At 45.5% G+C, this 14,961-nt stretch overlaps 1 protein-coding gene across 1 annotated transcript in view; it reads left to right on the top strand.

Annotated features, from left to right (window-relative positions):
• The first annotated feature begins 14,394 nt into the window (after window positions 1-14,394).
• Window positions 14,395-14,961, top strand: part of FZD8 (frizzled class receptor 8) — a 2,923-nt gene continuing 2,356 nt past the window's right edge. Inside the window, exon 1 of the mRNA XM_023511474.1 lies at window positions 14,395-14,956. Coding sequence (XP_023367242.1) covers window positions 14,489-14,956 — 468 coding nt within the window. The 5' untranslated portion in view covers window positions 14,395-14,488. The remainder of the gene's footprint in view (window positions 14,957-14,961) is intronic.

Consider the following 14,961-nt stretch of genomic DNA (forward strand, 5'->3'; position numbering starts at 1 on the left):
CATCTCTAACCCCCACCCTCTTCCTCCTCTCAGAACATCAAATAAATTTGCACTTTTATTTTCTAAAAAAAAAAAAAATTTTTTTTTAAATGTAGCTTCTTCAGACAATGGAAGGCGGCAATCAGTATAAAAATGTGAACCATGCCAAAAAAAAAAAAAATTTGAACCAAATTAAAAAAAATTAAAATTAATTTGGTTTTCTTTTCTTTTCAATATTAAGAAAACGGTTGCAAAATAAAAAATAAAAATAAGAAAACGGTTGCATTGCTAAAGCTATTTATAAAAGGAGAGCTATGATAACACTTGTAAGATAGTTAAAATAATTGAAATACATTCAGAACAATGATACATACATCGTTACAGTTTATGTATACCTACATATTTAAGGAAAAGTGCAAAAACATTCAAGGGTTCAAGTCCAGCTGTCTTTAGGATGTTTCCTTTCAGGGAAGGGAGAGTGGGATGTGGGATTTCGGTTATACAGGGTGGCCATACCATTCATGTGCAATTTTAAATTGCACACTATTTTAAATTGCACATAAACTGGATGGCCACCCTGTATTTGGGAAGTTTTGTTAGTTGAAAATAAGAGAGAACTTAGCCCAAGAATATGGGAAGGGGGTGGGGAAGGGGAGGGGAGAAGGGCGGCTGGGTAGTGGGAGGGTGACCGGAAAGATCACCTATATATCTGTCTAACAAGGGTACAAGTGAACTTTTCTGAAACTAGAATGTAAATGTTTTGACACAATGACTATGCAAATGACATGGAATTTATGTGAACCAGCTTGATGAAGGTATTTCAGAATGTATGTGAAAAAACTACACTGTACCCCATGTTTGCATTAATGTATACAGCTATCATTTAATAAAAAAAAAAAAGAAAAGAAGAGAGATCTGAGGCAAACACGTTGAAATATTAACATTAAATATGGCTTACGTGTCTGTTGTATTTTCTGTATCTTTGAAATAGTCACAATTTTTTTGTTTTTGTAAAAGCAAAACATTATGCCTTTATGGTGGGGTAGGGGAGGAATAAACAGAAAATTTAAAAAACAACTGAAAAGGCTCAGGGCCTGTGGTTCAGCAGCTAGGGCACCAGACACATACTATGGAGCTGGTGGGTTCAAACCCAGCCCAGGCCTGCCAAACAACAATGACAACTACAACCAAAAAATAGCTGGGCGTTGTGGCAGGTGCCTGAGTCCCAGCTACTTGGGAGGCTGAGGCAAGAGATTCTCTTAAGCCCAAGAGTTTCAGGTTGCCGTGAGCTGTGACACTACAGCACTCTACCCAGGGCAACATTGTGAGACTCTGTCTCAAAAAAATAATTGAAAAATAAGATACACTGTAGTCAATGGAGGATGAAATACATCTTCATAAGCAACAAAGCTGTATTAGAAAAAGTGGCTTTTATATACAGGCTAGTGAATTTCCTAATACCTGACCCCACCAGTGCTGAGCCGACTTACCCAAGGTCATTGGCAGGACTGGGAGGAGGCAGGTCTGTTTCTAAGGGAGCTGAGCTTGTGGGAGTAGCAGAGTGGACAGAATCTCGGCCAAAGAAGTAGGACGAAGTGAGCAAAGACCAACAGCCGGAGCTGAATGCCGGTGAAGATGCTTCCTAGAGAAGGAAATGTCAATTTGGAAAAGAGACACTCCCTAAAATGACTTACACAGTTTTAACACATGGAAACCCTCAACACAGCAGATTGGGCCTCAAGGTCAGCATTTAGGGGACGCCGGCCAAATAAAGCTGTTGTTGTCATTCCTGTGCATCTGTCTAAACTTCTTAGGAGACACAAGCGGGGAAAGGCAGAGAGAGTGCTGGTCTTTTTCTGAGTTCAGATGTGCACCTGATAACACAGATATCATTCCTACCTGATTATTTGCAAACATTTGTGTTCATTAAGATCACCACGGCATTGGGTTTTCGATAACTGATTTTTATTGTCTACTTAAACCTAGATATTGTATGTGTTTGTAGGTTGTAGTTTGGAGGAAGATTTTGTTTGGAAGAAAGGGTTCCACTTCTCCGCAGTGTTTAAAAACATTGTGGATGTTTGGCTCAGGCCCGCCATGCCCGCTGGCAGGTTGGGCAAGTGTCTTGTGGACATAGTACTGTCATGAAGCTCTGTGGTCACCAGTGAGACTGGAAGTGGCATGATAAACTGTACAAAAAGTCCACTTAGGCCCAGCCCTGAAGGCCAACCTTTTTGGCCGTGGACCCCTTACAAAGGGAATTGCTCTGGAAAAAGTAGGAGTTGAGGCCAATTCGGTCATCAGGAAGCATGTCAGGGTCCAGCTGGAAGGCAAGGAAATCACAGCCTTTGGACCCAGTGACGGTTGCTTGGGCCTTATGGAAGAAAACGATGAAGTTTGGGTTTGGGGATTTGGTTGAAAAGGTCAAACTGTCGGTGGTGTTCCTGGAGTCTGCTTTAAAGGTGTCGACGTTGCTGATGTCTCTCTCTCTGCTCCATGCAAAGACGAGAAGGAAAGACCAAGAACGTACATTGTGATGGTGAAAACACAGTAGTTAAAAATCTTCATACACCGGAAACTAATAACATGCATAAATGAGTGAAATAAAAACAGTGTGATCTGTGATTGAATACGCAGTAGTGGAATAGCCTCATGTGTAAAACACGACTTGGAATTCCTATCTCCCATATCTGCCCTGAGGCGTAGACATAATGAACACACAGAGACGTAGATAGAGGTAGACGTGATTATTATAGTCACGTGGCAGAATGTCGTTTGCCTACACAACGTCCACCTCTACTTCCCTGCTTTCTGTCTTACAAATCTTAATTTTATTCCGATACTCACCCTCTTCCCTCACGGCCGGGTGCTTCAGAACAAGACAAGCTAATTCCCAGGTCCAGGAATGGAGTGACCTGATTTCTTGAAGCCAATAGTCATCCCATGCCTCCTGCCCGTGACAGGTGTAGGAGTGGGGACTCAGCCTGATTCTGCCCAACACATTTGCCAGGAGACTTGTGAACAGATGCCAGAATGTGGCATCCACCTTGTGACTCGGAGGTTACCCCTGCCAACACCCCTGAGAGCAGGAGGGGGAGACATGAAAGAACTTGAAATCCTTGATGATGTTTTTGAAAACCTCTATCAATCGGCCTGGGAAGATACCCTGTTTCTTTCTATACATGCGTTAACCGTGTCCATCTTGCATGAGCCGGTTTGAGTGTGATGAATTGTTACTAGTTGCTGAAACATCCAAAACGATAAGAAAATAAAATAAAACATTAAAAAAAAAGTTGAAAAGGGCAAACCTAGCACATGAAACACAAGCTGTAAATAGTAGCTAAGATTATGATGATTCTCCCCGGACCTTGCTCCTCCTGTCTCCTCTCTCCATCCTCCAACACATTTACAATGTAACACAGATCAAACTACTTTCCTTCCGTATTCTCGTCACTCTTATTCCTAAGCAAAGCGACTAGTCCCCGTAGTTACTATTAGCATAGAATGCAAACGTCATTTTTCTAAGTAGGGTTCTTATTGCTCACTGGGGGAATTTAAGAACAAGGCTCCTATTCATAGTTCTGAAATTATGAATTATAGGTTAGGATTCACTCTGTCTAGTTATACCTACATTTTTTACTCTAATCAAAAAAAAAAAAAATCAAGAGTTATAATTCCAATAGATTCCTTTCCAGCAGAAACTCCGCTGTGTAGTACCACAAGTCAACCACACGCCCATGGAATGCTAATGGAGCCGGGTGCAGTGGCTCATGCCTGTAATCCTAGCATTCTGGGAGGCCAAGGCAGGTGGATTGCCTGAGCTCACAGGTCTGCAACCAGCCTGGGCCAGAGCCAGACCCCATTTCTACTAAAAATAGAAAAACCAGCTGAGTGTTGTGGTGAGCTCCCATAGTCTCAGCTACTCCAGAGGCTGAGGCAAGAGGATCACTTGAGCCCAAGACTTTGAGGTTGCTGTGAGCTAAGACACCACGGCACTCTACCCAGGGCAACAAAGTGGACTCTGCCTCAAAACAAACAAACAAGCAAACAAAGATTGCTAATGGAAAATAGATCTTTTCAGATTCTTGACCGATTAAAAATAAGTTGAAACTTTCTGGTTTCTAAATTTTAAGAGTGGAGGACAAGACACACAAGAGCACCAAGAGAGGAAATGATGCCAGAGAGAGAGAGACATATTTTTTTGAAATAAGAATATAGAAATCACGTGGATCCCCATGGAAAACACAATGATTTAATAATAACAGAGTGACAGATCAATACGTAAAAACGTGAATCCGTCCTTTTAACAGCCCCCCAAGTAGCCGAACATCTTAGCAGCAATGGACCTGCGGAGAGATTCTCCACCATGAGTGACACTTGCCTACTAAGGCAAAGACTCCCAAATGGGAGTGGAACGAGCTATGTAAATGCAAAAAGCCACATGGGTGAACCTGGTTCGCCTCGGGTAGGACAAGGGACTCTCCTGGTAGCAATAATTCCTGTACAAACAAGTCCAGCAATCGCATTCTACTAAATGCTTCTAGGCAAGACGTCGGAAGCACAGAGCCTCCTCCCAAACTGGCATCTACAGAAGAGAGACAACTACCAAGATCAACACAGAAACAAGTAGCTCAAATGTGTCACAAGTATTTTCCTGAGAACGGAGAAAAATGTATACACGAGAACAGTGTGCAGAAAGTTCAATGGACGCACAGAGCTAGAGGAAATATAAAGGACAAATACCCTTTGCTTTTGTGGGGGCATGTTCTATAGACACTGGTTTGTTTGGGGGCATCGGCTGCTGAGAACTGGACACAAGCACACACTGAGACACCCAGATGCTTCCCCTGGAACCTACGTTCTCTGTAGATCATGAAAGCTGTTTACCCATATTTTGCCATGCATAATGCACACCCAAACGTCCAAGGGAAAAAAAAACTTTCATTTTAATTATTTTATTTTAATTTATTTAAGACAGAGTGAAGAGGGCTGTGGCATCATAGCTCAAAGCAACCTCAAACTCTTGGGCTCAAGTGATCATCTTGCCTCAGCTTCCCAAGTAGCTGGGACTACTAGTGCCTGCCACAGTACCCAGCTAGTTCTTCTAATTTTAGTAGAGACAGGGTCTTGCTCTTGCTCAGGCTGGTCTCAAACTCCTGAGCTCAAGGGATCCACCAGCCTCAGCCCCCCCACCCCCAGAGTGCTGGGAAGACAGGCGTGAGCCACCATGCCTGGCCTCCTTTTAATTTTTTCATTCAAATTATTATTTGTTTATATTTAGGTACTTGTTTTTATACTGTTATAAAGGAATTCTTGGCGTTTATTTTTTAACATAGAGTTACACTTTTAATGCATAAGTATAAATAAAAACATTAAAAACATTTATATAGGTACAGAATTAGTACTACCCAGGTATAATGCATATCCTTACTCCCTCCCCCCCCCCCAGAATTCTGGCCCTTATACATGGCAAAATACGGTATTACTCAACCCTATTAGGTTCTGGAAAATCCACAGGTGAGAAATAAATTTTCATCTCTGGCAGTCCTTAATGGTTACGCTTCCTAGCCGTTTAGTAAGGTGTTTCTGCAAGTAATTGCCCCACAGGGAGTTTGTGGGAAGACAGGCACTTGAGCAAACACTACAAACCACCTAGCTTGTTCTGCAAGACGTTCTCTAACCTGGCCTTGCCTGGAGGCCCTGCAGGCAATTGGATTTCTTAAAGCTGAAATATACTCTAAAGCAAAACACAGTATTCTAGTAAAATAAACTAGAACCTTATTAACAGATCCCACCTGCATGAGATTATAGGAGAAAAAGAAGAAAAGACTTACGTTTTGATGATAATTAACTGACCAAGAGTCTAAGAATCTTTTTCAATGACCACAGGCCTCTAAAGCATCTGACCTGGGAGAGCAGAAGTTAGACCCTAACTGATGCTGGTCTCTTACTATGTGCTCTAACAGTTGGAGCAGACACCTCTGGTTATCTACCCAACATCCTTGAGGGCAAAGCTGACTTCATCTAAGTGATCTCTCCTGGGCCAGGCCTGGGCTCAGTGACGTGACTTGCCACCAAATTCTGATCCTTGAGACGTGAGAGGAAGTCAGTTCCAGGAATGCCTTGTTGGTACTTAAAAGAGGCATCAGGAGATGAATGGCCCCCTTCCGCTTCTAAATATTGGCCTGTGACGATGTGAGCCTCAACTGGTGACCACCCATGAGGGGAGCCAACCAACACAGAGGAAAAGGTGGGCAGACTTAGACACTGAGAACATGTGAAGTCAGAGGATTAACCATGCCGCCAGCCCATCTCCAGGTCTCAAGTGATGTGAGAAAGCGCGGGGCACTTCAGCAAGGCTTCCCAGTACTCCAAGTTGAAAACATTGTGATACCGAAATCATGAGACTTCAATGTGACCTATTCAAAGGTACAAATTATATCAACTGATTGAATACAAATAAAAATGTTTCCATTAAGGAAAATTCTCGCTGTCTCATGATCAGAAAAAGCAAAGGCAATTTCATCTTTGTGAGTTGTAAATACCGTATCACATAACTACAGCCCTCCTTCTCTCCTCAAATTAACTCCTGATCATTCTTCCAAACCTCCATAAAGTCCTTTCCTGGCTCTGTTAGGAACATTTCCTTGTTCCCTAATATTATTTCTGAGTACTTTGTACACAGCTACCAAACGGCATTGTAATTGTTTATCGGTGGCAATCCCGTGTGAGTTCTCTGTAAAAGAGACAATGGCTTATCCATCTTTACAGCCTTGACACTTAACACAGGGCCTGGCCCTTGACTGATGTGACAATATCAAGTTACGGCCCCCAAAATGTTTGACATTTCTTCCATTTCAAGGTAACTCCCTGTCCCTGCCTTTGAATCTGAGGACTTCAACCAGTAGAGTACAGCAGAAGTTATGCTATGTGGCCAGGCACAGTAACTCACTCCTGTAATCTCAGCAACTTGGGAGGCCGAAGGAGGAGGATCGCCTGATGCCAGGAATTCAAGACCAGCCTGGGAAACATAGAGAAACCCCATCTCTAAACAAAATTTAAATTAAAAATTAGCCAGGCATAATGGTATATGCCTGTGGTCCCAAGCTATTAGGAAGGCTGAAGCAAGAGGATCACTTGAGCCAAAAAAAAAAAGTGATGCTGTGTGACTCTGAGGCTAAATTATAAAAAGAATCATAAGTTCACGGCTGCTTCTCTTAAGACGCTCATTCTGGGGAATAACCCATCATGTAAGGAGTCCAGCCACTCCAAAGCTGCCATGCTGGAAAGGTCCTCCACCTGACAGCCAGCCTTGATGGACAGCCAAGGAGTGGGCGCCATCTTGGTTGTTTGATCCCATCAAGGTTTCCAATGACCATACTCCTATGGACATCTGATTGCAACTGCAGAATATACCCCAGATAAAATCCAAACAAGATCTACCTAGCCAAGCCCTTCCTAAATTCCTGATCCTCAAACTCACAAGCAAAATAAAAAGGTTGTTCTAAGCTACTACATTTTGGGGCCATTGTTTTGCAGCAATAAGAACCAAAACCGTTGGTACTAAATAAATATGGTAGAACCTCCATAGTTGACCACCTCCTTAAGTTGACGTAATTTTCATAGACGGGACATGTACCACATATACAGTAGGCCTAATTCCTTATGTTGACCACCTCCATATGTTGGCCAGTTTGTTACAGTCCCTTGGGTGGTCAGTTTAAAGAGGTTCGACCGTATTTATTAAATTTATAAATGAGGTAAAAAAGAGACCTTCCTACCATTAAGAAAAAGTTCACTGGTAATGTTTATGGTCACAGGTACATTGCTATCACTCTGGCATTAAGAGTAAGCTATTATGTAGTTCTACTCATCCCTCAAGGCTAGACATTACGCTTTTAGCTTCTACCTCATCTAACTCTCATGACCACTGAGGGACTATTATATTTGTTATTCCACACTTTAGGCACAAGGAAGTGAAATTCAGAGAGGCTGCAGGTTGCCTGCCCCCGTGGGTAGCATGTAACCGAGCTGGCTTCTCCCCAGACCGTGGAACCAATGCCTGGCTCCTCAATCCCTGTTACTTTGCCCATAACCAGTATAGGGAAATGCTCCAATAGTTCAGTATTTCAATAGGCCACACCATGGTGTCAACCTAATGTCATGGGCAAAAGACCAAACAGCCATATTCCAAAATGGCAGCTGCATGTAAAATGAGCATCTAATTCCTCACTTTGCCTAATGTTGAATTTCTTAGCACAGGAATTTTACTAACGCTAGTGACATGTATTATGTATGTTAAATTAAATATAATTGGCCGGGCGTGGTGGCTCATGCCTGTTGTTCCAGCACTGTGGGAGGCCGAGGCAGGTGGATCACCTGAGCTCAGCCCCGTTCCAGACCAGCCTGAGGCAGAGTGAGACCCCATCTCTACAACAACAACAACAAAAAGACAGCCAGACCTTGTGATCCCAGCTACATGAGGGGGTAAGAGAACACTGCAGGAGGAAGAAGTAAAAAAAAAAAAAAAAAAAAAATTCAAAGTAAGATAAGTTGAAAGCAAAAATAAAAAAAATTTTTAATTAAATATAATGATTATGATAAATATATATTTAATATATAATATTACCATTATATGTATTAAAGTAAATGCATTACATAAATAACATTTATTTTAGGAGAAACTTTATTGAATCCCATCCCTGAACTACAAGAACTTAAATTTATATATAGAATAGTTAATGTAGTCAATACCAAAAAAAGTTACATGGCATTGGGCTTAAAAGACATAAAGCAACTCCAAAATTACAGTAGTGTTTTTAGTGGAGTCCCCAAAAGAAGAGGTGAGGGAGGAAAGTTTAACAAAAAGAAACCAGGGAATTATGCTACACAGTTTATACCCCTTACAAATACAACACATAGCAAACTGTTTGACATGCATTTCATGCTAACTGTACAGAGAACTGTATCGTGTGAACTTCAAAAAGGAAAAAATGTAGGTGTCAAAGTTTTCCTGGATCTAGATCCTACTTAAATCATAACTCTGAACAAAATGCGCTGGAAGAACGGGCGTGTTGATGAAATGACATGGCTTGGAAGTTAATTTCTTTCACATAGTGAAAGGCAGCTGACACTGTGGATGCTGCTCCCCACTTCCCATCACCAGCGTTCCCCAGAGCCTCACTCTTAACCACTTCTCTGGCAGCAGAGAGTGGCCAAATGACAGGTTCAGACCAGTGTAGAGGAAGTTAGCCAACCACCTTCAAGTAAGAGTTTTCTTTCCCAATGGGGGTAATGGACAGTCCTGCCTTTCCTCCAGCCTTGGGCACTCCCTCATATGATAATGAAGAGGTGGGTGGCCCCATGTAACCAAAGGAGAAACCAAGGGCCTAGAAGCCCACCTGCAGGCTTTGAGTCACAAAAGGAACCAACAGAAAAATTCCTTCTTCTGGATTAATTGATATATTACATGTACCTCTTGGCTAAGCCAGTTTTACTTAAGAGGTCTCTCTACTGAACCTGAAAATTCCCAAACTGGTGCAAAACACATCCTATAGTGAGAAATTCAACACATCCTATAATGAGAAATATTCCAGTGTGAATGACGGGGGAAAATGATTATTGATTTTTAAAGCATATTTAAGAATAATCATGAAGGCAAATAATGACAGTGTAGTCGCCATACTCCAAAATGGCAGCCTCTTATAAAGTGAGCAGCTGACTCCTGGCCGGTGGCACATACTTGCCGCAGTAATCTCTACCCGTTCCCACCTCAGCCTTGTCACAGCAGACACAGCAAAGAGCACTTCCTTCCATCAGAGGTCAATGGAAGATTTTAGAGTTTAACACAATATGGAAGAAGGTAAAACTAATGTCACTCATTTTAAATCTAGTAGAGACTGAAGTAAGACCAGTTTGCCTCTAACTCCCCGTCCATTTCTGGAGCGGATGACTCAAGACATAATCCTTTGAAAGACAGACTTTTAAAACACCAAGATACCCCAATATTACGGGACAGAGTCTTATATTCTCTCATAACATAGTATTTGGTTGTTTTCCTGAAAGAAAACAAGCCTTTAGAATAAACAATTGACATTTTATTTAACGCCAAAGAAATTTTGTTAATTACTAAAGAGTTCTTTATTTCATCTTTGGCACTTATCATTTTATTGGCATATATAAGGCCTTTGGGGGGTTTGTTTGTTTGTTTGTTTGAGACAGAGTGTCACTCTGTTGCCCAGCCTAGAGTGCAATGGCATCATCAAAGCTCACAGCAACCTCAAACTCTTGGGCTCAAGCAATCTTCCTGCCTCAACTACCTGCTTAGCTGAGACTACAGGCACCTGCCACAAAGCCCAGCTAATTTTTCTATTTTTAGTAGAGACCAAGTCTTGCTCTTGTTCAGGCTGGCCTTAAACTCCTGAGCTCAAGCGATCTCTCAGAGCTCAAGGGATCTCTCGCCTCAGCCTCCCAGAGGACTAGGACCACAGGCATGAGCCACCATACCCAGCTCATAAGGCCCTCTCCTATATCAAGATTCTAATATTTGATTTTTACACTGTAACCCATTGAACCATAGTTTACCCAAAGTTTCTTCAATTTGAGGCAGACAGTATATTGATAGTCTCCTAACTAACTTGGTAACCAGTGTTTTATAAAACACTCCAGCCTCTGAGGTAGGTTTGTGCCTTCAACTGTTTATAGTAATATGCTTCCAAGCCATCAGTAACAAGACATCTGTTCCAAAATAATTTCCTGAATTATTTATGTCACTACTAAAGCTATTTCTCCTCCCCTTGAAAACAGCTGCTTTACATACAATGAAAATATCATGATATTTAGCCAGCAAAGTTGATAAATAGTTCTGGTTTCTTTGAGCAGACCTATCATTGCCAATACACTAATTGGCTTCAGACATCTCACCCTTCTGCCCTGAAAGATTGTCAAGTAGCTGTTTAATTTTACAGTAAAGGTAAAATGCTGTTCTATTACTTCTCAATTAAAGGAATATTTTTCATGATTTTTATGTAAGTGTAATATTGTAATATTTTTCATAATTTTTATTTTAACTTCACAATCAGTAAGATCTCCCAAATAGCTGATAACATGATATTTGAAAGTCTGAACTTTTGTCTGCTTATTTTTTTCATGTAAGCTTAATATATTTAGCAAAAAATCTCCACATTCCACATCATCAAACCTTTCATCTTGTCGCAAAAGAAAAAAGGTGGAAAAATTTAAAGCCAATTAAGAGCCAGAATCAACTATTTTCAGCTTCAATTTTCAAATGTCAGTTTGGTTTTACCTAATTCTGGCAAATTTATATAGTGTAATTCTAAACTTCACTATTTGACATTTTCCCGAGGTAGAAAGGCAGCAGAAACTTTTCGCCATCTGTGTTGGTTTTGGAAACGGGCTCCTCCCATCCGCGGTCTGGGCAATACAGCGCCCCTGGTGATCTTTAACGGGGCTTTACTTTCACTGCTGCGCTCAGATTAGAATAACTGGGAATTTTCTGTAGCTGAATGTTCTGGAGACCAGCCATCCATGAACAAGGTACGAGCTACACAGACAGGTGACTTTCTACCTGCAACATACCACAAATAGGAATTCTGATTTAAGGAGAAGGAAACGGAATCGATTAAAAACATCACCACCAGCACCACGTAAGGTCGAGTCTGCGCTTGTGAATAGTCCATTTTCTGCTGAATCAGCTAATATTTCTGCACCTTTGAACTTCGAATTCCTACGGAGTTCGGTTTTTTCCAAAAGTCGGAAGGAAGTGTTGTTTGTTTTTCAGTATAAGGTGGTTCTGGCAAGAAAGAAAGAAAGAAATAAAGAAAGAAAGAAAGAAGGAAGGAAGGAAGGAAGGAAGGAAAGAAAGGAAAAAAGAAAGGATAATGAGGTTTAATTATAACCTGGTGGAGATGGGCAAAAAACACAGAATTAGCCAAAAACGGGGTGGAGGCGTTGCTGCCTGTCTGCCTGCAATGTGGCTCGTAACGGAGTCACTAAACTAAGCAAGAGACAGCGGGAGGAAGGCATAGATTCCATTGGCTCAACCCATATACAAGTACTGTAGTTGTTCTGTTTTGTATCAAGAGTTGTTTTTAAACAGATAATCGCCAGCTACCACCCTCACCAGTCCCCCCCCACCCAAAAAAAGAAAACCCTGAACTGGCCTCAAATGTACCGTTCTTTCTCTCTGTCCCCAACGCCCTCAGCAACTTTTGCTCTCCAGCTGTACTTGTTTCGGTATGAAACCTGACAAATAGCAAAAATCTTGGGGGGAGAAAAAGAGAGAGAGAAAGAGAAGGAGGGAAAGAGGGAGAGGGGGAGGAGAGAGAATTTGCCACCCTCCTGGCTCACTGAAATGCTTGTTCCCGAGATTACAGTAATTACAGCCCCAGCATGAGTTCCATACAAGCGCTAAATGAAACAGCACATCAATTAAAAAATAAACACTCCATTCTAGGAGAAAGACAACCCCCTGGGACGTCCTAACAAGCGTAAATGAACCTGCCAGGCCGCCGGCCCCTCGCCCGCTCGCCCTCCTCCCCGGTCCTCTTAAGGTGGCTGCGGAGCCGGCGGGGGCCGCGCTCGCTGGCGGGGTCCCAAGTGGCTGCTAAAAGCAGCTGGGTCCCGGCCCGGCTCCGTGCAGAGCGCGGGGACGTGTCCTCCGGTCCGCGCCAGGGAGCAGCCCCGCCTCCCGCGGTGGAAAAGGAGACTCTGGCCAAAACATGTGAACTTTGGATCGATGGATATATGTTTCCAAAGTACGAAGGGAAGAGAGAGAAGCCAGCAGCCAGAGTTTCCAGTCTGTCCTATTTATAAGTTTTTGTTTGGTTTGGAATTTTTAAGGAGAATGGAATGATTGGTCATAAGAAAGCAATGGGTCCCAGTGGTTTATACACTTTATCTCACCTAATTATCAACCCGCCGTGGAGAGCTGGGATATGATTACCCCCACTCTCCAGGTTAGCACACAGGCTCCCTCGGGTCACACGGCAGAGGCGGGAGGCAGTCCCAGGCCGGCACTTGTTCCCTGCGCCCCCGGCGCGCCCCCGACCCGGGGCCAGCCTGGTCGTTTAGGACAAACTGCAGTCGCTCCATTCTCGACCCCCGCCAACACCATCTCCAAACCTCAAAAACTATCTTTCTAAGGACCCCAGGAAAGGCACCCCTCTCCTGGTCCTCCTCAGCGCCGGTCCACGAGAGACCCCAGCAGGCTGGCTTGCTGCGGGGTCGGGGGGGAAGCGCGGGACCCCTACCGCCCTCCGGGCCCCGTATTCGAGGAGGGCGAGAGGCAGGGGCTTGACTGATTTGAAATAGGCCAGGGAGGTGCGTGCTAGGTGAAACCCCGTCCCAGTCCCCAAGTGAAGTGCAGACTCAGGGAAATGAAACCAAAACCTCAGACGCACTGAGCGCCGTGGGGACAATCCTGGCAAACGCTCTTTCTTTGCGGTCAATCCCAAGGTTACCCGAACTCCCCATCTGCAGAAAGCGCGCCTGGCAGTGCCGGCACTTGGTGACCGCCTTAAGGAAGGCTGAGCCTCAGTGGCGCGTAGGCTCCGCCCCGTTGCTGGGCTATTGGCGCGCCGGGCTGGGGGCGGAGACCGAGTCCGCGCTGTATAAATATTCATGAGCCAGTCGCGAGGCGCTAGCGGGGCTGGAGCCGGGAAGTTGAGCTAAGGGCGCTGCTCCCGCCTAGGAGGCGGCGGCGGCTGGCGCGGGCCGCGCCACTCAGGTGTCCGCTGCCCCTTCCAGTCTGGATTTGCTTTGGGGTCTAGCGGGAAGGGGACTGCTTGCGCCTCCTCCGATTGCGGCTGAAGCACCGCGCGGACTTTCACCGGAGGCGGAGTCCGTGTGTCCGGACAGAGGACGGACGTCTGAGAAGGAGGGCGGCGGTCTCAGCAGAGGCGGGTCCCGAACTCGAGCGGCGGCAGTGTGGCCTTGGGGGCGGGCATGAGCCCCCGGGGGCCGAGAGGGGGCCGCCTGGGCTGACCCTGAGCCGCTAGCAGCCCGGCCCAGCCATCTTGACTGCGCACCGCGGCCCGAAAGGAAACTTGCTGCGCCGCCGCCCTCTGTGCCCGGCAAAGTCACCGCCGCCGGGCGCTGCCTGGAGAAGTGGCCAGGCGCTCGGGAGAGGAAGCCAGGAGTGCGGGACGATGAGCGGAGGGCTGGCCACTCTGCTCCGAGAGGGCTGAGCGCGACTCGGAGTGAGAAGAACAGACCCTCTGGGACTGTGGCGCGCGCCCACGGCCGCCTTCAAATCCCTGGAGTGGCAGAAAGGAGGTCCGGAAGGCCCCTGCTGGAGCGGCGGACCGTGCCCCTGCGGACGCGTCCTGAGAAGGAGCTAGATTATCTGCAGACCACCCGCTCCCGGGAGAGACAGAAGGAAGACCCGGCAGCTCCCCCGCTCTCCCCCTCTCCGGTTCTCTCGCTGAGCTCCCCAGTATCCCTCTGCGCGCCGCCTGGAGAGCGAAGGCACAGGGCCGAGGCGCGCAGCATGGAGTGGGGTTACCTGTTGGAAGTGACCTCGCTGCTGGCCGCCTTGGCGCTGCTGCAGCGCTCGAGCGGCGCGGCGGCCGCCTCAGCCAAGGAACTGGCGTGCCAGGAGATCACCGTGCCACTGTGCAAGGGCATCGGCTACAACTACACCTACATGCCCAACCAGTTCAACCACGACACGCAGGACGAGGCGGGCCTGGAGGTGCACCAGTTCTGGCCGCTGGTGGAGATCCAGTGTTCGCCTGACCTCAAGTTCTTCCTGTGCAGCATGTACACGCCCATCTGCCTGGAGGACTACAAGAAGCCGCTGCCGCCCTGCCGCTCGGTGTGCGAGCGCGCCAAGGCCGGCTGCGCGCCGCTCATGCGCCAGTATGGCTTTGCCTGGCCCGACCGCATGCGCTGCGACCGGCTGCCGGAGCAGGGCAACCCCGACACGCTGTGCATGGACTACAACCGCACCGACCTCACCAC

The sequence above is a fragment of the Otolemur garnettii genome, unplaced genomic scaffold (assembly GCF_000181295.1).
Source record: "Otolemur garnettii isolate 467f Iridium unplaced genomic scaffold, OtoGar3 scaffold00019, whole genome shotgun sequence".
Taxonomy (NCBI): Eukaryota; Metazoa; Chordata; class Mammalia; order Primates; family Galagidae; genus Otolemur; species Otolemur garnettii.